The following is a 27,777-nucleotide window of genomic DNA, read 5'->3' on the forward strand; positions in this document are numbered from 1 at the left end:
AAAAAAACTATAAGACGTGCTCCTGGTTGTCATCTGAGATATTAATCTGATTTCATCTCACATGCTGGAAGATTATTTTTTGAAATCAGCATTTATTATCTTTTGCTAACTTTCTCTCCACCCATGCCTGCCAATTCTGCCCCCATCAGGTCAAGTTTCTTTATCTAATTTGATACTACAAGTGAGGATAGTAGAACAGGATAATTATGAAAGACAGTGGAAGGGAAAGCTTTGCAAAGGGACAGATTTAAGTACAACTGAACACAGCAGGGAAAGAGAGCGTGGGATGTGGGATCAGAGAGCCTGGGCTTGCAGTGACTGACTCGGGGCTGGGTGACCTTGGCAAGTCACTTAATCCGAGAGTCTTAAGTTCCTAAACTGTAAAATGAAGAAGGGGATAATGATGTTCACCTCCCTCCCGTCACCACTTTATAACAAAGGGCCTGGCACATAGTAGGTGCTGGTTAAACATTCAATTGAATGTATTTGAAAGTTCCCCTCACAGGGGCTTTTGCTCAAGGGAAGTTCTGAACAAATATTAGTTTGTTCCTGTCTTCCTTTCCTCATTCCTTTCTTCCTCCAATTTTGTCACATCTGCAAAAGGCTCCACCTTGAATGTGGAGCTAGGAACTAGAGGGAAGGAGTTCCCTTTGGCGCAGTGACATGGCAACGTGGCTTCTTGAAGTGATGGCCTTGGTAGGATGAAATTAACCCATGGACCAAGAGACAGGACATGGTCATTTTACCCACTAGACACCTCAGGCAAAGCACCTGTGTGCTTTTCTGGGGACTATGGAAAATTTTAAGACCTGAAAAAAAATTACAAGCTCTGAAACATGAAAAGAAAACAGCAAAATCAAAATTAATAAATGTTTAATGTCTACGAGACCCATGAATATGTCAACTTCATTAATTGTTAAATTTAGCTTTCATTAAAATTTCATTACATCTTAGAAATGATTTGTAGGTTGGGTTTTTCTCACTTCATAAGAATTCCCCAGCACACATGTGATTACAGAGAAACCATTACCAATTATAAAGTAGTGAGTTGCTCGTAGACAGATAAGTTTAAAAGTTAACTGCCTGGGGGGCTTCCCTGGTGGCGCAGTGGTTGAGAGTCCGCCTGCTGATGCAGGGGACACGGGTTCGTGCCCCGGTCTGGGAAGATCCCACATGCCGCGGAGCGACTAGGCCCGTGAGCCATGGCCGCTGAGCCTGTGCTCCGGAGCCTGTGCTCTGCAAGGGGAGAGGCCACAACAGTGAGAGGCCCGCCTACCGCAAAAAAAAAAAAAAAAAAAGTTAACTGCCTGGGGCGCCCTGCGCTTCCTGTCTTGCCATGCTGCCTGTGTTAGGGGAAACCCAGGTTTCCACTGGGCTTAAGTCTGGGGGAACTCTTTTTGGTCCCAGGGCACCTACCCACTGCTGGGAGTGCCCCCCAGTATGTCAGAACGTGTTCAGGAGAGGCGGGAGCTGAAAGCTGTTTGGGGAAGTAAGATGAGATATGTTCTTCATGGTCCCACAGGCCAGAACTGGGACCGGAAGGTGGGCCCGGGAGGCAGATTGTGTTCAATCCAAGAGGGAAATGTCCAACACCCAGAGCTCATGGCAAATGGGAGCCCCCACCACAGAGGTGTTCAGGCTGGGGGAGGTGGCACCCCCAGCAATGTGGCGACAGAGGAGTCAGCACTGTCGGGAGGGCTGGACATTGACCCTCAGGGTTCCTTCCAACTCAGAGCCTGTCACCCAGGCCACCAGCATTGTCAGCAGGGCAACATCACTGTGCCAGATAATGGTCCATTCTACTTGCATTTATGGCCATTCGGGCCCTAGAGCGTGAGCCTTTGTATTGTTTCCGTTGTTCTTATGGCTTCGTACCATATTACCAGGAGTGCGGGGGGAGGAGACAGTCCTGCGCGGGCGGCGCTGGCACTAAGCAGACCGTGAAGCCAGACGTGTCCACGCCCCAGCCCCTCTCTCCAGTCCATTCATGTTCCCACTGTGTAGCGTTTACCAGATCCCACAGCTTACCAGCACGTAGCATACCACGTGCCCTTCCAAGGCTGTTACGTGGATCACTCACGCTGACCCTGTGAGGATGCTACTCATTTTATCCCCATTTTACAGATCAATAAAACAGGCACAGAGAACTTCAGTAAATTTGTCCAATTCCAACTTCACACTTTGACCCCAACAATCCCTGCTGTCGACCCTACACTTTGCTGCGCTGTATCCGTGAATACTGACTGTGTGTAGAGTGACTCCCTCCCACATGCTTTCAGTCGCCACAGCCCGTTATCCTCACCCTCTCTCCTATCAAAATCTGCTCTTTGCAAAAGATCTGTTATCAATCATCTATACGTTAAAGGGAATTTAAGCCGAATTTCAGGATATATGGATTTTAATTGTGAATGAAAGTTTTTACCCTCTATTAAAAACATTTCAGGCAATAATAAAATAATAACTGAATGTTTAACGTTGTTTGTTCAGCACTATAGCCCCATTGTCTAGGCCAGTTCCTATGGTAGTTGGTCTCGGTAAGTGTTGGTTAACTGAGAGAGGGAAAGAGAGAAAGAGAGAGAAATTGACCATGTGCCAGGCACTGGGCTAAGTGCTTTGCATACATTATCATCTCATTCATCCTCACAGAACCACCTGACGTGGGTATTCTAATTGCCCCTTTGAGGAGACTGAGATTCAGGGATGCTAAGTTTGTGACATAGCTAACCAGTGGCTGAGCTGAGATTTCGTCCTTAGCTGTCTGACTCTAAGGAAAGCGCTCTTCTTTAACCATATACCAAAAGTTTCCCAGGTGGGAGGGTCTTAGGGAGCAGAGTGTCATGAAGCCTCCTCCCAGGGCTGTGAAATCACATCACCCAGGGCTTCCACGCAGAACGATGAGTAATCTGCTGTGGTCAGTCACAAAACCAGCTGTGGAACTGAACGTAACCACTCCATAATCTAACCTACAATTGGACCAAGCAAATATCTATGAAACGTCAGTTTCTGCTCTGTTACAAAGGACAGTGTTAACCAATGACACATTAACTCTTCCTTTTTTCTCTTCACTTGCTTCCCCTAAGCCCAAACCATTTTGCAGCACTTTAGTCTGTGTTAAAGGTTTGTCCAGGTGGAAACATCAGTATCCAAGTAAATTATTGACCTAGTCCAAGGGTGATCTCCACTATTAAACTGCTCAGAGTTCACTCAGTTTCTTGGATCTGAAAGTTATCATTTTTCATCAAATTGGGACATTTTGGCTATTATGTCTTCAATTTTTTGGGGAGGGGGCCTCATCTCATTTTCTCTCCTCCTGGGACTCCAATTAGTCATATGTTGAACCATTTGATATTGCCCCAGAGGATAAGTCCCTGAGGCTCTGTGCATTTTTCTTCAAACTTTCTTTCTCAGCTCTTCAAATTGGATAATTTCTTTTTTTTTAAACATTTTTATTGGAGTATAATTGCTTTACAATGGTGTGTTAGTTTCTGCTGTATAACAAAGTAAATCAGCTATATGCTTACGTATATCCCCATATCTCCTCCCTCTTGCGTCTCCCTCCCACCCTCCCTGTCCCAGCCCGCTAGGTGGTCACAAAGCACCAAGCTGATCTCCCTGTGCTATGCGGCTGCTTCCCACTAGCTCTCTGTTTTACGTTTGGTAGTGTATATATGTCAGTGTTACTCTCTCACTTCGTCCCAGCTTACCCTTCCCCCTCCCCGTGTCCTCAAGTCCATTCTCTACGTCTGTGTCTTTATTCCTTCCTGCCCCTAGGTTCATCAGAACCTTTTTATTTTTTTAGATTCCATATATATGTGTTAGCATATAGTATTTGTTTTCCTCTTTCTGACTTACTTCACTCTGTATAACAGACTCTAGGTCCAGAAATTGGATAATTTCTTCTGATCTGTCTTCATGTTCACTGATTCTTTCTTCTGCCCTCTCCAATCTACTGTTAAATGAATCCAGAGAATTTTTCACTTTGGTTGTTATACTTTTTAGTTCTAGAATTTTCATTTGGTTCATTTAATTTCTCTGCTGAGTTTCATTTCTCTACTGAGATTCCCTATCTATTTACTCATTGAAGCCATATTTTTCTATAATATTTGAACATTATTATATTGCTTAAAGTCTTTATCTGCTAAGCATATTTGGGCTGTCTTGGGTTTGGTGCCTTTTCACCACTTTTTTTCTTAACTCTAGATTACATTTTTCTATTTATTTCTATGTATATTGATATTTTATTGAATATATTTTGGATAATATATTTGTAGAGACTAGATTTTGTCATCTTCTGAAGTGTTGATCCTTGTTTTAGCAGGCAGTTCAATTAGTGGCTAATCATCTTGAACTTGTGTAGGCTTGTATTATATTTTGTTAGTACAGATTTATGGAAAGTCCAAGATGTTTCTCATGCCCCTCTAATCCGAAGGAGCTCAACCTCCAAATTCTGTCTTCCTCAAAGATCTTGTCAGGGTTTGATTTAGCCATTGTTAAGGCCGGTCTAGGGTCTTAGTTTAGGGCATGATTCTTACTCCTAAGGTATAGCCTTCCTAATGTGCTAGCTGGATGCCAGGCATGTTAACAAGGTATTGGGGGTGTTAATGAGATAAATGTCCCCCAGCACTACTTTTCTCAACTTCTAGTATCTCTATGCCTCTCTCAGCCCCGTTACAGCTGTTGTCTCAGAAGCCTGGTGTAGGGGGCAATGAAGGGGGAAGGGACTCTTCCTGCCCATACACAGCACAGCTACAGACTTGTGTGGGGAACCCCTACTAGCATTTCTGGCCCCCTGCTCTGCACAGCATCCTCTTCTGCAATACCCTGCCATACAGATCCAACCACTTAAGCTTCCTTACCCTCTGATCTCTGCTTTCTCTACTCAGAAGAACTTCTCTGCTCTGTTCAGCCTATACCATGGTTGGGAAATTCTTCCCAAGGAAAGGGCTGGTTGACTGTGGGGCTCACCTGTGAGTTTCCCTCCTCTCAGGGATTGCAACCTTGCATTGTCTGTTGTGTGCTATTGGAAACTCTTTGCTTCACGTATTTTGGCCAGTTTTATATATGTCCTTGTACACAGAGGCGATACTAGTCCAGTATAGGTTATCCACCATTCCTGGGAATAGAAGCCTTATCTCTCTGATTAAAGGACATTTTGCAGCCAACATTGCCATATTCCCCCATTTTTGCTACCCACTCTACTAGCAGTAAATACTGATTTAGCCATGGAACATGATTCCTCTGACCTAAAAGTGTTTCTAGTGCTCACCTCAAAGGAGGATCATTTGGAGGCTTTATATTTAGCACCAGACTTGGCATGTTCATTTGAAGAGAAAGGAAGGGCTGGAGGGAAAGAGATTCTAGGTATCTTGGGCCAAATTTTTGCCTATTATTTTATTATTAAAGTCTAGATCAGAAAGGCATTTCCCGAATGATAGGAAAAGTGCTCCTAGGGAAACTGCACTATTTTAGAAGTAAAGGTAAAGGCTTTAGCCTTAGATAAACATACTGATAATTGCAGGACAGAAAAATTATGTAAATATTGATAGACAGCTGGCATCAAAGTACCCGTAGAGGTCTTATTATCTGAAAAATGGGAAAATTCACTGTTAACTTACCATCTCACATAATTGGGGGATGGGGATGGTTATTTAGTACCTAAGTGATCTTCCCTCTACTACAGATTCCCAAGAAAGAAAACGTTAGAGAAGTAATGAAGTGACATCTAAAGTATTGAAATATTGCATGTGACCCCACTATAGCCCTTGTCATCTGAACACCCATGAAATTCTGAGGATCCACACTGGAATTTTGTGCCCATAACCCCAGTGCCAACTGAAGATCATGTTTTAGTTATTCCTATTTTCCCCATTATTGGCTTTTATTATTACCTTATACTGAAGGTCTTTCCATGACAATGTGTCTATGCACAGTCATGACATTCAGGTATGGTCCGCTTTTTAGTGTGCATATCTCATTTGATTGTCAAATAATTTAAGTTCTGTATGACATCAGGATCATAGTTTGTTTAAAGCTGGCACTTGTGATCCTTTGGGGTCACATGCTAAACACAAAGATAGTCTAACCCTAACCCTAACATAGTACATAATTGTTGGATTTTTTTTTTATCATTTGCTATATTTACTTAACCTCATTTTAAATCCTCTTAATCCGGGCTTCCCTGGTGGCGCAGTGGTTGAGAGTCCGCCTGCCGATGCAGGGGACACGGGTTCGTGCCCCGGTCCGGGAAGATCCCACATGCCGCGGAGCGGCTGGATCCGTGAGCCATGGCCGCTGGGCCTGTGCGTCCGGAGCCTGTGCTCCGCAACGGGAGAGACCACAACAGTGAGAGGCCCACGTACAGCAAAAAAATAAATAAATAAATAAATAAATAAATAAATCCTCTTAATCCAATATCAGAACAAGATTAAACCTAGCAGTTGCATGATTTATTAAACTAGTTTCACAGAAGGACTCTCCATGCAGAGTCTGAAAAATCAAATATAATAGAAAAAATAACTTGAGCAAACTTAAATGATAATGTTTTTAAAAAGAATAAAAAGGGAGCACTCCTCCTAACCTATATTTTAGGTGGATTTTAGAAATTTATAGTGTTTTTATTAAAGTAAATGAGCATTCATAAGACCCAGAACACAGCTTCCCAGCCAAGCAGAAATAACTGATGCACAATGCTAATACTTTTGACAGCATTGAAGCAAAAGAAGTAAATAATTTTATTTATTCTTAATTTGTATATAAGACCATCTACAAAACTCCTAGCTTTGGTTTTGGCAGCATTTAATCTGTATGCTAGGATTATTTCAAACAAGAAGTCAGCTAGAGTAAACTAAAATGTATTCCAACATGAGCAATTTTATTTGAAAACCTGCAGAAACAAAAATAACTTATCTCTATGGTATTTTTAAACTGTAACATTAAGTGATAATGTGTGTGACATCCAAACATCTGAAACCATAAACTTCTTTGCAAGTTAAATGCCAGCGCTTCACTTGGGCAATAAATCAGCCAGCTGCCAGTGACTTACTGCAACCACAGCAAATGCTCCAGCACTCCAGACAGTATTAGTTTTATGCTGCCAACAGAAGGGTCTGTCTATAGACATTCTTAAAAGCAGTCAGGTTTCTATTCTATTTGTAGTCAGCACTTGGATGACTTTTGGCCTAAAAAATGGCAATTTCATATGGTTCAATCTAATATTTGATAAATATGAACCGTTAAAGTGTTGTTTTGGAATGAAAACAGTGAGTTTCTCAATTTCCTCTTCATAGTGATGGATTGTCACTGTCCAATCTCCGGCTGCTTGGTTGTTTCTCTTTAAGATTATATAACTGGTTAGATACATTGAAATGTACCTGATCGCTTCTTGGTGTTAGTGCTGGAATATAAGCCCTGTTCCAAGTTGTAAGAGGAAAAAAGTGAGCAGTGATGTCTCCCCCTACTGGTTGAAGATATGAGTCCTCACATGAACAGCCAGGAAAGCGGGTTGGTGGCGTAGAAAGGTCAAAGAGAAAAGAGAGGGGGTGGGGAAGAAAAGGAGGAGGAGAAGAAAGAGAGAAGAGGGAAAAAGGATAAGAGGGAGGGAAGTCAATGAAGGAAAAGATGGAGAGGGAAAGAGAAGAGAATTTGGCCAGAGAGAAAAAATTAGTAGAAAAATCAAGAAGAAATGGGCAAATAAGGATTAGAAGCAAAGGTAAAAAGGTAGAGGTGTAGGGCTTCCCTGGTGGCGCAGTGGTTGAGAGTCCGCCTGCCGATGCAGGGGACACGGGTTCGTGCCCCAGTCCGGGAGGATCCCACATGCCGCGGAGCGGCTGGGCCCATGAGCCATGGCCGCTGAGCCTGCGCGTCTGGAGCCTGTGCTCCGCAACGGGAGAGGCCACAACAGTGAGAGGCCCACATACCGCAAAAAAAATTAAATAAATAAATAAATAAATAAATAAAAGGTAGAGGTGTAAGGACATTTTTTCATGGGTCATCTTCACAGTAACCCTGAAAATATTGGCTATTTTGTCCCTTGAAGTTCTCATATGGGAATTGCAACCATGATGGTTTATCAGCCCATCCTCCTTGGAATTTTGACAGTGTGCAAAATGAGGAAGAGGCTGGACTTCTTTTTTTTTAATCAGATATCCCCTAGTCATTGAGTTTCTTCTAAAAAGATGTCCAAAACATGCAAAGTTAACATCATGAGAATGATAAATTCCACTGGGTAGAGTGGAATTAATTGCCCTTTCCTTGATTGGAACCCATTTTAGTGTCCTGTTGTGAACCAATAGGAAAATTATAACACAGTATCCTGTGGAAGAAAGCCTGGTCCCTGGGCACCCCAAATGGGAATGGTCTTCTAAGTAGAAATCAGTTTAAATGTGGCAAACTATTTTCAAAGCTATGGGTTACAGCAGGATTTAGACACTTAGGTTCATGGTGGTCCCAGCAATCTTCTCACTGATACAATCTTGCCACAAGGTAAACTGGAGGAGGGGCTAGAGTAGGTTCATTATTAATATGAAAGCAGTCCCTATAACAATGGAAATGTCCACAACTATACTCAGACAGTCATCTTTTAAAATATTTAAACAAATCCCTGTAGAACAGGTGCTGAAAGTCAGATAATACAAGTCACTGTTGAAAATAGTCATTTTGAAAAGATTTGTGGCATTTCGATTTTTTAAAAAATTAAATAGCTTAGGCTAAATGTTTTCTTTCACATATTTAAGTCCTTAAGCTTTACTCCTGGGAAACTGGAGCATGTTTTCAACAGGGTCCTGACTATGAGGCTGAGGACAGATTTGCTACAGTTTTAACGTGTTGTGGGTTTGGACGCAGGAAAGCACCAATAGGTGTGTGCAGGAGTGGACCCAGGATTGGAGGGGCCTGAGTCATGCAATTTGGAGCCCTCTTTAAGAAAAAAGAGGGACTTCCCTGGTGGCGCAGTGGTTAAGAATCTGCCTGCCAATGCAGGGGACATGGGTTCGAGCCCTGGTCCGGGAAGATCCCACATGCCACGGAGCAACTAAGCCCGTGCGCCACAACTACTGAGCCTGCACTCTAGAGCCCGCAAGCCACAACTACTGAGCCCGTCTGCCACAGCTACTGAAGCCCATGCACCTAGAGCCCGTGCTCCGCAACAAGAGAAGCCACCGCAATGAGAAGCCTGTGCACCACAACGAAGAGTAGCCCCCGCTTGCCGCAACTAGAGAAAGTCTGCGCTCAGCAACGAAGACCCAACACAGCCAAAAATAAATAAGTAAATTTATACAAAAGAAAAAAAGAAAAGAAAAAGAAAATAATATGCAAGACAAAACAACAAGCAAGGCCTTAGAAAACAAGCAAACAAAAGGCCCTGAACTTAAGCTCATAGCTTCAGAGTAAACCCACCTCCAGGTGCTACCTAGCAAGGGCTCACTCACTGCCCAGTGTGCATAGAAGCCAAGACTATGGCACCGGCTTTTGAAGAAAGAAAGAGCTTTATTGCAAGGTTGACTCTCAAGGAGACAGGAGGCAGGGCTCAGATCCATCTCCTCCATCCAGGTTTCAGGCGAACTTGAAGGGGAATTTCAAACTTGGAAGCTGCTTGGCTAGTCTTAAGTCAGTCCATGCAAGCTACTCGTGCTGCTGGAAGCCAGGTTTTCCTTATTGAAAGACTTCTAACTTCCCAAAGGGCTCCAGTGGCAGCACTTTGAGTTCCATAAACTTCTTTGAGTTCCATAAAGTGAAAAATCCCTGGTTCCGGGTTCATCCTGAAGACCTGGGGTCCCGTCTTGCACATGCGCAGTGCCGTCTCCATAAATAACTTGCTTGATTAATCAACAACCTACTTAAGGAGGCAAAAGCAGTTTATGCTGTGCTGTTTCACAGGTGTCTCATTTAAGTCAGCACAGGGATGCTTTAGTGCAAAATCTCAGGGGGCCCCTCAAACTCCACATCGACCTCCCGGTGAACACGAACTCTAAGGAACTTAACAGAGCACTGTTGGCAGCCCTTTTGTCCCAGGGTTTTCTGCTGGGTGCCCGTGAGCTCTGCTGCAGGGCATGGCTGGAGAGGCGTGACCAGGGAAGGGGAAAGGACACTTGACCGGAGAGACAGAGGGAGAAAGAGATAAAGAGAGTGGGGAGCCCGCCTCTCCCCCGTATGCTTGTGCCACCTGACCTTGGGAATCTCCTCCAGCTCTGAGCTCTAATCTATTGAGTTGGCCAAAAAGTTCATTCGGGGTTTTCTGGAAGATGTTGCGGAGAAACCCGAATGAACTTTTTGGCCAGCCCCAGTATTTTCCTGTGAGTCGGGAAGAGCCAGCCAGTCAGAATTATTTGGGCTGGTCCCTAAAATAGAATTTGCCAGTCAGTTTTCAATTTAAGAAAAAAAAGGCTTTCTTCTGGTCAACAGAGACCAGCAAATCTAGTTTGCAATTTCATCCTTCCCCAGAGCTGGGCGTGTTGTGTGGACCGAGGTATTAAGATGAGTGAGGGCTCCAGAAGGAAAAGTTGAGAACAAGATTCCATCATCCAGGAAGGGGCTGGGCTTGAGAGCAGGAGCTCTCTGGCTGGAGCAGCATCTCAGCCCTGGGGTCACGGGCAGGGGGCGGCAGCTCAGAGGCTTCACTGAGCTACAGAAAATGGAGGCAACGCCAGGGCAATAAATGGTGATTTTCATAAAATGTTCTTTGCAAAGCACAGTATATCCAGAGCCCTGGGAGACTTTCCAGAAGGTGAATGTTTAGTCAGGAAGGTTGCTCTTCTCCGCCTCTGCTCTGTCAAGACTGAGCCGATGTGCTGAACGGAACTGACAGCGTTGGAGACCGTAAGCGGACCCGAGCTGTCTGCAGCTCCGACAGCGGTGCTGTTCAGCATCCCCTGGCAGCAAGGGTCCCTGCCCCGAGCCAAAATTCCCTGCAAGAGCAGAGAAGGCTACACAGTTGCCCACTGGATAAGTACTGGTGCGGCCAAAGGTTCGGGTGACGATTGGGAAAATGCAGACACTAAATGACTGTCAATGCCTAACAATCAGCCCCTTTCAAGCACTTTTAATGGCATTTTTGTCTCCTCCGAGTAGCCCTCCACCCACTCCCCAGCCCCTTCCCACCCTTCTCCTAGCTTCTCAGCGTCTTGAAGTTCCCTTGGCTGGAATGAAGCCCTGATAGAAAAGCCAGGATTGGCTTTCCCTTTTTAAAGCTCCATCATGAGCTTTACTCTTGTCTGAAACCAAGGCCTTTGAACTTCTAACACCCGCAAATTCCTTAGAGACGGTGTCTCTTCCACCTCCTCATGGAGGATTGGGGGCCGGCTGGGGGATGGCCCACGACTCATGATTTTAGAAAGAAACCCATGTGGCTAGGAAGGACACACACTGAAGCAAAAGAAGTAAAAGAAGTGTGACTTCGGGAAAACTCTCTTTTCCCCTGAAGGCTGCGTTGCATGGTTTGGTTTGCTTCTGTGCCTGGAGGTGGGTGAGTAATGGAAGTTCTAGGTGTGCGTCTGGGCAGGAAGATGGCAAAGTCCCTCCATCACAGAGCTATGAGTATGTGGTTCAGTGGTAACTCTAGAGTCCAGAAAAAAGAGCGTGGGGATAATAGACAAGTCACATTTATTAAGCACCTACTAGCTGTCAAATGTGCGGTGGTGAAAAGGGGTTTGCGGTCAGACAATCCCAGTCCCAAATCCCAGATCCATCCCCTACTTTTATCTGTAAGGTCTTGAGCAAGGCACCCACCCATACGAGATGCATCTGTAAAGAAGGGAAACGTGTTTGTTCTAAGAACTTCTTCAGAAACAGTGGAGCGCCTCGCTTATTGCTCAGACGTAGTCAGGATAAGCTCCCCTAATAGCCACACCTGCTCCTGAAACTCGCTAACAGGTCACCGCACAGACTCAAGTTCAAGACCTCCGAGTCACAAGAAGTCTCTTCTAGCTATTCTGAAACTTGTCCGCAGCTCAAGGGAAGGGTTTCAAAGGTATCAGAGACCCAAATTCCCCCAGCTAGAAATGCGTTTCCACTAGTTCCTTTGCCCAGCGGGTAAAGTGAAACAAAGGACACGAGATTAAGATTTAAGAACACTTCGAAGAGAAGGAAATATTTTGTAAAATGTTGGCATTCACTTTCACAGATTAAAAAACCACAGCTCAATTAATGGTTCTTGAAGCTGCTGAAAACTTAGCAGCAAGGAATTCTAAGGCTTTTACGAATAGTCAGATCAGGCCCTCAGGGGCTTCTGTTGACCGTGTATTTTTCTTTTTGTGTGTGTGTGTGGCACAATACATATAAAATGTACCATTTTAACCATTTTTAAGTGTACGGTTCAGTGGCGTTAAGCACATTCACATTGTTATCCAACCCCACTACTACTATTCATCTCCAGAACTCTTTTCTTCGTGCAAAATGAAACTCCATACATTAAAGGGTAACTCCCCAACCCCTCCCCCTAGACCCTGGCAGCCACCGTTCTACTTTCTGTCCTTGAGTTTGACTCCTCTAAGTAACACATATAAGTGGAATCATATAGTATTTTTCCTTTGTATCTGGCTTATTTCACTGAGCATGATGTCTTTGAGGTTCATCCATGCCACAGCATGTGTCAGAATATCCTTCCTTTTTTTTTTTTTTTTTTTTTTGCGGTACGCGGGCCTCTCACTGCCGTGGCCTCTGCCGTTGCGGAGCACAGGCTCCGGACGCGCAGGCTCAGTGTCCATGCCTCACGGGCCCAGCCGCTCCGCGGCATGTGGGATCCTCCCAGACCGGGGCACGAACCCGCGTCCCCTGCATCGGCAGGTGGACTCTCAACCACTGCGCCACCAGGGAAGCCCAATATCCTTCCTTTTTACAGCTGAATAATACTCCATGTCTGTACAGACCACATCTTGTTTATCCGTCCATCTCTCGATGGATGCTTGCTTCCACCTTTTGGCTGTTGCGAATAATGCTGCTGGGAAATGGGTGGACAGGCCCCCGTATTTTTAAAACAATGTGGTAAAAGTGGTTTTCAGCATAGAACTAGCATTGGCCTCAGGCCACTGCAGGTGGCAAGGCCCATGCCTCTGTCCAGGGGAGTGTTTTTAAATTAGGTCCTGTCTGCGAACAGGGGCCGGAGCGTCAAGCCTGCGGCTGCGTGGTACTCCCAGGGCACCTGTGGGTGACTATTAGTTTGAGCAGCTGTTCAGGAGCTAGGTGTCTCCAAATGGAACTGGGCCACTGTGCACCCTCTCTGCCCCCCCTGGCCCAGGTGTCACTAACGGGTTTCTCTCTCTCTTGTATCCCGCCCCTCCCTGCCCCCTGCGCCCCCGCCCCTCCCCACCCCTTGCCAACCCCTCTCGCCTCCTCTTTGCTGGCTCCCTCCCGCTCTCCAGTGCGACCAAGACCAGTGCATTCAGAGCACCAAATTCGTTTTGCAGGCCGCGGCCACGCCCCTGCTGCAGAGCGAGCCCAGCCTCGCCAGCGACGAGCTGCACCTGCCCGGGAAGCCGGGCCTGGGCACGCCCTGCGCCAGCCTGACGCTGGGGCAGCCCACGCCGCCCTCCTCCATGCCCAACCTCGCCGCCGAGGCCGCGCTCACAGACATACTGCCCCTGGAAGAGGAGCACGTGGGCCACCAGTTCCTGACCCCGGAGGAAGCGCCCTCGCCGCCCGGGATGCTGGCGGGCAGCCCGCTGGCGCACAGCCGCACCATGCACGTCCTGGGCCTCGCCAGCCAGGACTCTCTGCACGAGGATTCGGTGCGCGGCCTGGTGAAGCTCAGCTCCGTGTGACCGCGGGGCTCCGGCCCCGGGGGCTGCAGACAGCAGGAGCGACGGACGGACGGCCCCACCGCGACTTCCCGCGACCCAGTGCCCGGGGTGGCCACGACGACTCCAGGTCCTGAGGCAGGAAGAGCCCTGGGAGAGACATCGGATCCCCCTCTGATGGCAGAGGCGGGCAGGACCCAAAGGCTGGCAGCTTGGTTCCATTTGAATTTTCTGGCCCACCCTGACCATTCTGAGAACGGTGGAGACAGAGACGCAGCTGTTTTCAGGTGTTTGGAATATGGAGGGTGGGCGTGAGGAGGGAGGAGCCTCGGGGCCCGCAGTCGGCGTCTGGGCGGAGAGGAGGCCGCCGGGGGTTCCTCTCGCTGTTCTGGGACAGGTACACGGAAGGTTCATGACACTCGTGGCCGGACTGAAATTGCACTGAAGTGTTATGCTACTAATATGTGAAGCAGACATGCCATTCCATTTGTTAATTTAAGAAAAACCTGAAGGGAAACAATGACCAGATGTGGACTTGCATGCCACGCTGCAGTCTGTTCACGGTGGTGATGGTATTGAAAGGGGACTGCTGCTTTCTTTCTTCTTCTTTTTTTTTTTTTAATTTTGTGAATTCTCAAGTGCTGTTTTATGGGAAGACAGTGCAACAAACCAAGACTAATGGACCATGCCATCCGTCGCCAGCTTCTTCGGCTTAATTCTGCATAGGTAGGTGGCGCCTGGGCTGCGGAGGGCTGCCGGGGTTTTATCCCTTCAAGCATCAGTTAACCTTCTGTTTAGTAGTTAGCCGAGGTGTTGTGTTGTACCACACCTGCCACAGTCTTCGCCTCCTTGTGTGACCAAACTCCTGTGGACAGCCAATAAAAGGACGTCCTCTGTTATTTTGGATCTGTGTACAGTTCTCCTTAACAGCTGAAATGACCACACCGTCACCCAGATGGCCTGAGGAGAGTTCAGTTTTATTGAAGTATCCCTAGGGAGGAATGGCCCCCAAACAGTCAAAACATCACATCTTTGAATTGTGGGGGAACAATGGGATGATTTCTTAGGTAAAAGAGCAGCTTTCCATCCGTTTTTTTTTTTTTTCTTTTCTTTAGTTATCTCTTTTCGACACGGTCTTAGCGGCATTTACTCCCCGTTTACAGATTGGCCCATGGCAGCGTCTCTACGGTGGGTTGTAGGGAGAGGGCTCGGGGAGAGGCTGGGCTCTGGAGCGTCTGCTCTGCTCTGCGTTGTGTTTGAGTGTTGCCAGAGCTCAAGGGTCACTTGAGGTCCCGGTAAAGGTATCAGAAAAGAGGAGGAGAAACCAGCTTATTTTAGGCAGAGATCACGTAGATTGTCATTCTTACCTAGCCACTAATCAGAATGGAATTAAGAAAATTACCGCTTCATCCATGTTCATGTATCATCTAGAAGGGAACTCACTGGCTCTGTACTTAGGGAGTAAGTCACTTGGGTGGCAACTGCCGGAACTCAGCCGGCTTCTGTCCTTCCAGATGATAAACCCAACAGCCAAACCGACTTATGTTTGAAATCATTCTCTGTTCCTCACAGCCATATGAAAGGCAGGATACACTGATCGGTGATACTAGAAGCCCTGGATGATTTGCATTTAAGGAAAAAGGCTGTTTCTCGTGGGAAAGAGTTGCCATTTTATATAAAAGAAATAGAAAAGCACAATTTCAAGTCTTATTTGGAATAAGGCCAGTTCTTCGTAGGTAAAAAAAATAATTTGTGCTGAAAATAACTGCGGAAGCCTTGCATCATGGTATCTTTGAATCATCCTTATGTTTCATTCTGTATATGTGAATAGAAAATGGGAAAGGTAAATTATGTGCAGCCAGTTTTGATTTTCTGGACCTCCTAAGTACTTGTACCCACCTGGAACTTATACTAAAGCGGACAGAGCTCCTTACACGACCACACACATGCAGGCACACGGTCATCAACATGTAGGGATTCTCCTTGCAGGCAGTGCCTGTGAGCAAAAAGTGACAGCCCCACAGTGTGCCTTCCACAGCTTCCCAAATTCTCTCTGCTCTTTGCCTCCTTGCATCTGCTCCCCAGGGACCCAAGGAGAGAAAGGGGCCTGGTGAGAAGAGAAAGGTGGCTCAGTTCTCACTGCTACCCATGTGGCCACATCCATTCCCAGCTTCTTCACCTGGAGGACAAAGACAGTGGCCTTTCCATCTCTAACACTCTCTAATTCAATGACTGCAATTTCCCATGACCAGCCCTTTTCCCACCTCATTGTGAAAAAAATCCAAGAAGCAAGGCTCTTCATTCATTTGTCTTTACATAATGAATATTTTCTTAATATTTATTGTCAATCCTCTATCCCGTCTTCAACTCCATCCCCTGTACACACTTGATGTCATTTATCAAAGAGGGGATTAGGGATATTGGTGACAGCAATCAAAGCTATTCAGGGTCCAAGAGGAAGATTAATTTGAATGGGCCAATTTGCTAAGACAATTAACCTCTTAAAACCCCAAACCAGAGAGATACCCATAGCCCTTTCCTCTGTGGCTTGAAAAAGAATGGAGAGTCTACAGGTTGAACAGTCGTGCTCCCAGGAGCTTCCTTCTTCCCAATGGATGGAGTGTTGATCTTAGGAGACTGACTTGCCCAGTGATAGGTCTGCATTTCCCATTAACTGATTATATATAAATATATTTAATATTGAGTGGTTCCATCTAGTCGTGGCTGAATAAACCTTGATCTTCCTAAATCCTGTCAGTGTGTTACGGATTGATTGCATGCTAGCTATAAGAAAAAATAGGATATTTTACCATGCTATTAAAGCTTGGCCCATTATCAAACACTCTCATTTTGTTGTTTAAAAATTCATCTGCTTCCAACCTCCTGGGAGTGCTCGGGCACTTCAGGCTTCCCAGGCACTTGAAGGCTGAATTTAGCCTGAATGCCCTGGTCCCTAGAAAGGCTGTGGGATGGAGCATCAGGGCAGCCAAGAGCCTGCATCTGAAAGGGCGTGGTGACATGTCACTCTGTGCTTCGGGAGACTCGGCCCAGCATTTGTGCTGTGCTCACTCGAAAAATGCTCATTCCAGCTTTCAGATTTAATTATTTCAGCCCGTGAGAATGATGGGACATTTTCACCCTGTGCCAACAAAATGCCCAATACCTGTTCTGGTCCAGAATAGCACAAAGGAAGGATCTTTTCAGAGCACTGCCTGGCCCCTCTAAGTGCACTGTGATCTTCCCCTGTTGTGTTTAGGATGTCGACCAGGGTTCAAAACGAGAAGCAAACCCCATATTATGAGCCGTGTTCCTACTGAGAGCTGAAAGGGTCAGGCCCTTTCTGTGGCTTTGAAAGCACTTAGGGCTTCATGCCCTGGGCCTGGGTCTTCTGATTCAACAGCAAGAGAAATGGGTTTGCCAAAATTGGCAGTGGTGTCCTTGGCGCTGGGGCTTGTGGTGGTATCTGCAGGGAAATACTGGAACCCGAGCTGTTTGGGGTCCCTGGTGCAGCCCTTTGGTGGGTGCAGAGGTGGTGACGGGCTCCTCTGTGGGTCTCAGAGCCTCCCAGAGCCCCACCCGACAAACACTTCTCTGTAACTTAACTGCTCCCTTCCAGAGCTCAGCCCAGAAACCGTACTCTTTACCAGCAACCCCGTGCTTCTCCGCCTTGCCTTATGGTTTTTGAGTTAGCTGAAAGGCGTCAGGGGTTTGAGCTAATAGTATAAGGAATACACTAAAGTTAGTTGCCTTTTATTTATCTACACTGGTTAGCCCGTTGAGTTCTTGATCAGGTAAGAGAAGAGAGTAAAGGGAATAAATGTTAAATATAGTTTTCTAATTAATGCCTTACAAGTGTTTTGAAGCTGAGCCTAAATCAAATCGATGTTTACATTTTTTATTAAGTTCCTGTGAGTCTTGCATGTTCGTGTCCAAATGAGAGAGCCTTTCAAACGCATTCTTGATTCTGCTGGTCCCCCTACACCTGCCCTGGAGGCATGTGTATGGCATTGTGTGTTGTTTTCCATGTTACCTCGTTAAAAAACAAAAACTGCCTCTCATTTGTTCTCTTGAAATGTGTGTCTCTCTCAGCCTTATGAGAATAAGTTATCATTGGAATATTAAATAAGCTGAAGCATTGTTTTCTTGCAAAAATTGTCAAAGATACTAACAGTTTCGTAAATCGGTAAATCCTGTCTACTTGCCCATTGTACATGGTCCTGATAATACAGCCAAGATGGAGTTTCAAATACAAGTGGTTAGTACATTAATCCAGCGATTAAAAATAATTGGGAGGTTGGAGACTGGATTGTTTCCGGAGCAACCGAATTTGCAGCTGTCGCACAACTAGATAAATGGCCTCAACTGGAATTATTTTATTTTTTCAATCTCATAAACCCCAGGAGTTACATACAGAATGGATTGGAAAGTGAGCATCTTGTGCTAATGCAAAGACTTTTCTTTCATCAGTTGTTGACTTTTTAAAAGGTACTTGGTATTGCTTATGGAGATATGAATGAAAAACTCTAATTGCCCTTGATATTTTAAGATGGATTGTTAAATCAAGAGGCTGTATGGCATATCTAAAGAGACATGTTTTCTGGGTTCTATATAAATGGAGATGGTTTTAGCCTGCAGTTTAAAAAAAAAAAAAAAAAAATTGAAGCCTTGCTAATCATTTGCCCAGGGCATTCTGGGTTAGTATTTCACAGTAGTCAAACATTTTGGCATGGAAGAAAAAAAAAAAAGCATTTTAAACTCTAGTGGATTCAAAGCCCTAAATCTGAACAATGTTGAACACAACATAACACATAACATTGCATGTTTTCGGAGATAATTATGCCTATTTAAATGCCTTTCATGTTTTAATCAATGTTTGCAGAATTGATCTTAAACCTGAAATGAATTAAGAAAGTATTTCCTCCTTCAATAAAAACTGCTAATGGCATCAAATGTAAACCTCAGTCTTCATAGGATAAACACTGGGTAATTCAACAAGGTGTATGGGAGAGGAGGATTGACTTGCACTAATGAATTTGCACTGTGTAGACACCCATCTGGATAATACATGTAATGGGGTTTTCTGATCATGGATATCCAGATTGGTTTCCTACTGCTGTGATTCTCAACTTTTTATATTTACTAATGACTTTAGAACGATGCAAACTTCAAACCCCCTAATCCACTTGTTCTATGTTCCACCTTCTAACACACACACATACACCAACCTTCAAACTCACCATATAGGAATCGTGTTTGGCTCTTAGGAACAAACCCCCCCCCAAATAACAGTGGCTTAGACAAAAGGATGTCTTTCCTGTCATGCAAAATAAGTCCAGAGGTAGGCAATGCAGGGTCAGAGTAATGGCTCCACAAGATCATCAGTGTCCTGACTTATTTCTCTTTCTGTCTGGCCATTCTTAGCACTGGCTTTCAGCCTCAAGGTCACTTCATGGTCACAGAATTTCTGCTGCAGCTCCAGCCATCAAAGCCATATTCCAGGAAGGAAAGAAGAAGAGAGGGAGCGGAACAAAATGGGCACATGAGACTTTAGATGGCTCCCTTTAATGAACTTTACTAGAAACCCACTCTGATTTCTCCATGGCCAAAGTTGAGTCACATGACCACCCCCGGCTGCAAAAGAGGCTGGGAAACATGGTTTTTCAGCTGGGCACATTGCTGCCCCAAATAATATTGGGGTTCTGTTAGTAAGGAAGAAGAGGAAATGAGTATTTGCTACATAATCACAATAGATAACCTTGCTTCCCCCTCCAGCTTGAGCTCTCTCAATGCTTCTCCACCAAAAAGAGCTGTCTTCATCCACTCTGCTCTCCCTTTAGAGAGAGTTCCTACTTGCTAAAGTAGGCTTGACCCCTCTCTTCCATGACCTCCAGGATCCAGCCCCTTCTCTCTTGCATCTTCAATTTCTTTCTATTAGTTGCTTTTTCGACGCCACCAAATCATCTCTTATTTAAAAACAAACAAAAACCAAAAAACACCCAAGAACCTCTTCCTTGACCCTCATCCGCAGCTTCCCTGCATGGCCCACTTCTGACATGTGGTCTCCAGTGGACACATCCAGTGGCCTCGGTCTGCGTTCTCTAACGTCTCCGAGGCCCCTGAACCTCGGCGCGGCATCAGTGGGTGAACCGCACGGGGAAGGCAAAGCACACGGTGGGAGGATCTCAAGGCTCCTTCTCACGCGAGCCGTCTGTGCTTCTCCGCGGGGCTCCCGCCCTTTGGCTCGGTGACAGGACTGCCTGTATTCCAGCTGGCGGCTCCTTGCTCTCTGCTTTCTTCTCACGCCCCCTAAACGAGGACGCGTGGCAGGCTGGGTCCTCGCCCTCTGCCCTTTGCCCTTTGATCTTCTCCCGTCATTCCCCTGCAGGGACTTCCCCGCCGCCACGCCTTCTGCTCTCGCCTCTGCTGTGGATTCCAAACTCCGCATCTCCATCTCGCCTCCCGTGGAGCACCAGCCCCACATCTGAACCAGCTGCCTGGTAAGAGAGAGAGTTTCAGACGTGATTCTGGCTCCAGCTTGTCTACGACTAGCTCTGTAACTTTGGGCACGGGGTAGAGCCTCTGAGCCTGGTTTTCAGATCTGTAAATGAGCTGCTTCTGGGTCGCCATGCTGTTGTTGGCTCGGTGTCCACGTCGTGTCTCATCATCACCCCAAACCCAGAATGCCTAAAATTGAATTCAACGTCTTTGCCCCAAACCAGTCCTTATTTTAGTTGCTCCTTTCCTAGTAGGGTCCAAGGCTAAAAACGCTGGAGTGGCCTTTGACGCTTCCTTACTTTCCATATCCAATCAGGTATCAAGTCCTGTCAGCTCTTCCTTTACAATATCCATCAAATCTATTTTCTTTCCCACTGCATTGCTACCTTCGCTGACTACCCCCAGAATGTTATGATGGCTGCCAAGAGGTCTCCTACTCTTAAATCTTTTCCTTTTCTTGTCCATCCCATAAGAGCCAGGCAAATTAATCTTCCCAAGCCATTGCTAGGCATGTGTCAGTTCTCAGTGTTTTATAGAAAAGCCATGAGTATACAGATAATCCACAAGAAGACTTCAGAAGCTATTTGACAATAGACTCCATTCTGAGGTCATTTGCAGTGGTGAGAAAGGAAGAAAATGCATTTGAGGGGACTAGGTTACCCACAAATCAAGGATGAGGCCCTCAAGTCATCCCAAGTGGAAAACACCTTTCTTAGTAAGACTCAGGTGCACACTTGGAGAGAATCAAGTGTTGATAAGTTTTCTCAATTCACAGACCTGGGACGTCACTGACACACACGCAGTGGTGATGAACAGTGAAGATCTCACATGAATATCTTGGGTTTTTAATTTTTTTTCATCTTTATTGGAGTATAATTGCTTTATAATGTGTTAGTTTCTGCTGCACAACAAAGTGAATCAGCTATATGTATACCTATATCCCCATATCCCCTCCCTCTTGTGTCTCCCTCCCACCCTCCCTATCCCACCCCTCTAGGTGGTCACAAAGCATCGAGCTGATCTCCCTGTGCTATGTGGCTGCTTCCCACTAGCTATCTATTTTCCATTAGGTAGTGTATATGTGTCAATGCTACTCTCACTTCATCCAAGCTTCCCCTTCCCCTCCTGTGTCCTCAAGTCCATTCTCTACAACTGTGTCTTTATTTCTGCCCTGCCACTAGGTTCATCAGTACCATGTTTTTACATTCCATATATATGCATTAGCATGCAGTGTTTTTCTCTTTCTGACTTACTTCACTCTGTGTGACAGACTCTAGGTCCATCCACCTCACTACAAATAACTCAATTTCATTTCTTTCTATGGCTATGGCTGAGTACTATTCCATTGTATATATGTACCACATCTTCTTTATTCATTCATCTGTCGATGGGCATTTAGGTTGCTTCCATGACCTGGCTATTGTAAATAGTGCTGCAATGAACATTGGGGTGCATGACTCTTTTGAACTATGGTTTTTTCTGGGTATATGCCCAGTAGTGGGACTGCTGGATCATATGGTGGTTCTATTTTTAGTTTTTTAAGGAACCTCCATACTGTTCTCCATAGTGGCTGTATCAATTTACATTCCCACCAACAGTGCAAGAGGGTTCCCTTTTCTCCACACCCTCTCCAGCATTTATTGTTTCTAGATTTTTTTGATGATGGCCATTCTGACCGGGTGAGGTGATACCTCATTGTAGTTTTGATTTGCGTTTCTCTAATGATTAGTGATGCTGAGTATCTTTTCATGTGTTTGTTGGCAATCTGTATGTCTTCTTTGGAGAAATGTCTATTTCTAGGTATTTTATTCTTTTTGTTGCAGTGGTAAATGGGAGTGTTTTCTTAATTTCATTTTCAGATATTTCATCAGTGTATAGGAATGCAAGAGATTTCTGTGCATTAATTTTGTATCCTGCTACTTTACCAAATTCATTGATTAGCTCTAGTAGTTTTCTGGTAGCATCTTTAGGATTTTCTGTGTATAGTATCATGTCATCTGCAAATAGTGATAGTTTTACTTCTTCTTTTCCTATTTGCATTCCTTTTATTTCTTCTTCTTCTCTGATTGCCGTGGCTAAAACTTCCAAAACTATGTTGAATAATAGTGGTGAGAGTGGGCACCCTTGTCTTGTTCCTGGTCTTAGAGGAAATGCTTTCAGTTTTTCACCATTGAGAATGATGTTGGCTGTGGGTTTGTCATATACGGCTTTTATTATGTTGAGGTAGGTTGGGTTTTTAATTTGTGTTCTAAGGCGTAAAGGAAGAAGATTCCCATGCAGTGTGGTCATAGAGAGCTAACCAGCTACGAGCATCTTAGTCCTCTGAGCTCTCCCAGCCAGCCCCGAGAAAGCCACTTCCCGCTTCTCAGCTCACTTGGCCCCAAGCTCAGACACGGGGGAGTCTTGTTCAAGGGCCCTGTGGTGGCAGGAAGTCACTTTAAAGACCAACTAACGCAGTGTTTCCCACCTCGGGTTGGGTTCCATGAGCAGGTCACTGAATCAGTTTAGTGGGTAAGCATCAGGTAAATCGATTTCACCTGTAACCTGCCTGCACTAATCAAGGTCGCTTTAAATGTTGCTAGCAAAGATTTGCATGTCCTCCAAGCAGCACGTGGTCGAAACAATAAGATGTTTGCCTGAGTCCTTTCCCAGGAACTTGGAGTCAGCTGCATCTAGTTCAAGCTGAGCTGGTTAAGACTGGTTGGGACCACTGACCCTCCAACTGGGCATGCGCGAGTGTCCGCTTGGTGACCTTTTGACGTCAGAGCCCCGCCCCCCGTAGCTTAGTTACACCTGCGCAGAATAACAATTATTGCACCTTTTTCTAATCACCTTTCCCTACACTCCCCATGCTCCCTGCACCCCACACACCTCAGATTGCCCTGCTGCTTTGTTCTTCATCCCAGAAATATCCCAGTCCCCTTGCCTTCAGAGACGTGAATCAGATATGTTCCCTGTCTCTGCACTTGGCTGCCTTTTTTTTTTTTTTGCTGTACGCGGGCCTCTCACTGTTGTGGCCTCTCCCGTTGCGGAGCACAGACTCCGGACGCGCAGGCTCAGCGGCCATGGCGCACGGGCCCAGCCGCTCTGCGGCATGTGGGATCCTCCCCGACCGGGCACGAACCCGCGCCCCCTGCATCGGCAGGCGGACTCTCAACCACTGCGCCACCAGGGAAGCCCCTTGGCTGCCTTTTGAATAAAGTCTCTCTGCTGCAAACCTCGGCATCTCAGCGGCTGGGCTTGCTGTGCATGGGGCAAAACGAACCTGGTCCAGTAACAGATCCAGACTCACATTCTTTTTAGATGGAACGGATGAGACTAGAAAGATTAGGCCTGGAAGTGTCAAATTGCTTTGCCTGTAACAAGAACAAGCGATGCACTGGACCTGTACATCGATATAGATGTTTTCTCACCATGGGCCCCATAATGACTCCACAAACCTACCACATCTCCCCACACACAGGCCATAGCACCTAAAATTCCGTGTTGCAGACACTGATGTCCTCTCTCATGGAGCAAATATGTTATCTGACCATGACAGGAGTCACAAATATTTTAGCAAACGTTTTATTAAGTTATATTAACTGGCACAGAGCAAGATGCAGAAGACAAATAGGTTTTAGTAGGAAAATGAGGGCCTGGCAGGATAAACTTTTTGGAGGTGTAAGACTTTAGAAGTTTGGGAGTTTTGAGAAGAAAAACATTAAAAAAATAAACCCAGAGCAAATGGAAATAAACATAATGCTGACCCTAAAAACCTTTATACACCTAGACTAATTTGTTAGCTTAAAAAAAACCACATGAAAACATTGCATGTACCTTGGTTTGTTCTTAACAACTGTCAAGTTTGACATATTTAGAAATATAAAAGAGTAGGGGGAATAAAGGCAGTTTTTGGGGTTTTTCCTCCCAGTTTTCTAGAGAAAATGATAAAATCCCCTTTAAAAAAATAAATTGTTGGAAATGTAAAGAGGTGTTGCAGGCCTTAGCGTTTTAAGATGTCAGCTGAGAGGAAAGAGCAGAGGGGCCTGCGTCCGGGCAGACCCCGAGCCTGGGCAGAGGGAGGTGGGCCCACAGCCGTGAGTCCGGGGCCGCACGTCGGTTCCCTTGATGCCACTTTTTGAAAACCACACCTGTCTTCCTCTTGTTGCTCCGAAACATGGCAGCTTGCTTGGCTGTAAACTGATGGCCGGGCCACACTCAGTGGCTGACGCCTCAGAACCTTGCAGGACGCACACGGGGAAGACCTGTGTGTCACCTGTACAGTCCGCTCGCATAGAGAACCGCTTCTAATTCCAAGGGTCTCCTTCGGGAACTGAAAACTTCTGTTGTGAAGGTCACACGCCAATGACAAGGAACGGGGGACACACGGAGGGTAAAGGCAGGTGAGGCGGGAGTGCACGGGGCGTTTTCAGAACTCCCTGTAGTGGAGAGGGAGAGACCTCCCTCAGTCTGGTTCTGTATAACCACTTCCTGTCTCCCCTCTGCCCGACTCTGATGGCAGCAAGCCGAGCCGGAGATGCTGCCACAGCCCTTTACAGCAGCACCTCTCAAATTTCCGGGGGGCACCAGAATCCCCTGGAAAGCTGGATAGAACACAGATTGCTGGGCCCACCCGCAGAGTTTCTGACTCAGTGGGTCTGGCATGCAGCCTGAGGATGTGCATTTCTAGTAAGTTTCCAGGTGATGTGAATGCCCTGGCTCAGGACCACACTTTGAGAACCACTACGCTGAAGTCTGGCTGGTTGGTCTGTTTCTGGGGAAGGGGTGAGGGATGCCAGGAATCAGGGCGATGAAGAGTCCACGGGAGAGAGGAGAGCAAAGGGGATGGACTCCAAAGCCACTTATACCCACCACCACCACGGCTTCCACCCAGGTGTCGGCCAGTTTGCTGAGATTGTGTTATCATGAATCAGGTGTCAACAAGTGCTGGGCGAGCAGGACTTACATTTACTAGTCATGTCTTTGTGCCCCACTCATCCCTGGAAGAATTCACAGCAAGATCAAAGATGATCTACAGGGTGCACAACAAAGTGTTTTCTTCTCAATTATTTGTCGTGCCACTGCCCTCCACTCATTGTGTCCATGGTCCCTCCAGGGGATCCTGGCACAGCCCAGAAGACAGAAGTCAATTCTTTTGTTTTCTTTTTCTTGGCCACGCCTTGTGCGCAGCATGTGGGATCTTAGTTCCCCGACCAGGAATCAACCCCGAGTCCCCTGCCGTGGAAGCACGGAGTCTTAACCACTGGACCACCAGGGAAGTCCCCAGAAGTCAATTCTTATCCTGGAGCTTCTACACAGACTTTTGTAAGGCCAGGCAGAGACAATAACTTGAAGAAAAAGACCCACTGGGTCCAGATATAAACAAAGGTTTAGGAGGATACCAACTGGCCAGTTTTTTCCACCACAACGAAAAGAGTTTAGAATTCTGTCTGGACTGAAGGAAGGAGATTTTCGAGCAGTGGAGGGCAACCCTTGGTGGGGTCTCAGAGCAGGAAGATGCCCCTGTCCATGGCTTTGGGGGAAATCTGAGGGCAGAGGGGACCGGGACCTCGCTCCTTGGGTCAGCTCTAAGGAGACAGCTGGTCTCTGCCGGCCAGCATAAGAGCAGCTAGCGGAAGTCACAGAAGGTCCTCGAAAGCAGAGAGACAGAGAGAGCCCCATGCCCTCACTCCAAGGCCCCACTGGAGCACAGCGAAGCAGCTGGGTGGGGCCTGTGCCCCCAGCCACGTGGAGCACCTATGCATAGATCAGGAAACACGCCCTCAAGACCCATTTCTTCCATCTGTTGGGGAAATTCCTGATAACCTGGGTTTTGCAAGAAGACAGCGTCTTACTGCCATACGCCACAGATTCTTCTGAGCAAACACACGGATCTGTAATGTTTATGGTGTGACCGCGACACTAGGGTGGCAGTGGCCCTCCCTGTGGTCAGGTGGGGCGACCGCGAGCCGATACAGCCGGAGCCAGGGGGCCACAGCCTCACTGCTGCTGCTGGAGACACCAAAGACGCCTCGTGGTGGGGGGTCACACCTCTGCAGAGACATGATCCAGGACCAGAGGCTTGTTCCCAAAGTCACCGTGACTAACGCCACGCAGATTCTAAAGGAGCCCAAGGTACTTTTTTTTTTTTTTTTTTTTTTTTTTGCGGTACGCGGGCCTCTCACTGTTGTGGCCTCTCCCGTTGCGGAGCACAGGCTCCGGACGCGCAGGCTCAGCGGCCATGGCTCACGGGCCTAGCCGCTCCGCGGCATGTGGGATCCTCCTGGACCGGGGCACGAACCCGTGTCCCCGGCATCGGCAGGCGGACTCTCAACCACTGCGCCACCAGGGAAGCCCCCAAGGTACTTTTAGTGTTATCGCTGTGAGCTCGAAGTTGGAAATTCGCTGTCTTACACCCCGGTTTGTGACTATGGCATCCGTACCTGCCACAGGGAGGGGGCCTGGTTCCCACCCACGTGGAGGTTCTGCCTCAGTGGCTTCAGGGCAACCCAGGGACGAATTGGCTCCCTGCCCAAACCCCCTGCCTCCTGGCCTTGTTCTGGTGACGCCAGCCTCTCCTCCTTGGTCCCTGGGCTTGGGACCCCACTCCCTCAACTCAAGTCACCGTCTCTAAAACACCCACCCCATCAATCACCAGCCCCTTACCTTGCTATTTAAATTTTTCATAGCAGTTTTTGCTTCCCGACATTATGTTATATATGATATTGAAGTGGTTTATATCCTGTTTCCCCCAATAGAACATAACTTCCATAAAAACAGGGCCTGTGTCTTGCCCACTACTGTATTCCCAGTGCCCGCAGCAATGCCTGGCACATAGTAGGCGCTCAGTGTTTTTAAATGGATGAAAGGCCTTCACATAGAGGAAACGCCACATCACAGCCACAGGAGCACAGACCCCACAGCCCATCCTTCAGAGGCTGCACTCTGTGTTTGTCCTGCTGCCCTTGGCTCTGGCTTCAGAAGGCCCATCAATGTATAATTTCCCGACTGACTTCAGGAGAGTTTGAGAAATACCAATATCCTGCATTTGTGGGGAAGATTTTACATTTCTCTCCTTTGTGGATTTTTAGCACAGTCATCATAATTGCTGGGCTTAATGGTATGTAAATGCTGCTAGTTTGAGTTTAAAAACAAAAACAAGCAGGCAGTGGGGGCCATCTCCCATCCTAAAGCAGGATGAAGCTCCCTGCCATCATCCCCGTGTGGGTCCCTCGTGACGTCTGCTTATGGCCATTTCACAACTTATTGACCCTCCACCAGAGCGTGAGTCAAGGAGAGTGGAATCAATAACCCGAACCCAGCCTCCCAGACATAGCTTGTCAGCAGCTCTTGGCCAAGCTCTGAGAGTAAAGAGAAGAGGTCTAAATTGTCCCTGAAGCCAGAGTTTGGATAATCTGCTGCTAGACCAGAGGCCCTCCCAGGGCAGGGACTAGTGCTTCGTAAGCATTTGGATGAGGAAGGCTGGGCCCGTGGATCTGCAGATCCCACCCTCCACACCTACAGTTCCCCGCCTGCTTGCTCTGGAAAACCAAACCCAGCCACGTCCCTTCCC

General features: G+C 46.6%; 1 protein-coding gene across 2 annotated transcripts in view; it reads left to right on the top strand.

Moving 5' to 3' along the window:
- ZDHHC14 (zDHHC palmitoyltransferase 14) overlaps positions 1–13,751 on the top strand; it is a gene marked incomplete at both ends in the record, with an annotated part of 277,595 nt that extends 263,844 nt beyond the window's left edge. The window contains one exon of one of the 2 annotated variants that reach the window (XM_079716068.1): positions 13,353–13,751. In XM_079716068.1, the coding sequence (XP_079572194.1) occupies positions 13,353–13,751 (399 nt within the window). The remainder of the gene's footprint in view (positions 1–13,352) is intronic. The other variant, XM_079716069.1, reaches the window with a different exon arrangement.
- Positions 13,752–27,777: the final 14,026 nt, after the last annotated feature.

Source organism: Hyperoodon ampullatus, assembly GCF_949752795.1.
Source record: "Hyperoodon ampullatus genome assembly, chromosome: 12".
Lineage (NCBI taxonomy): Eukaryota > Metazoa > Chordata > Mammalia > Artiodactyla > Ziphiidae > Hyperoodon > Hyperoodon ampullatus.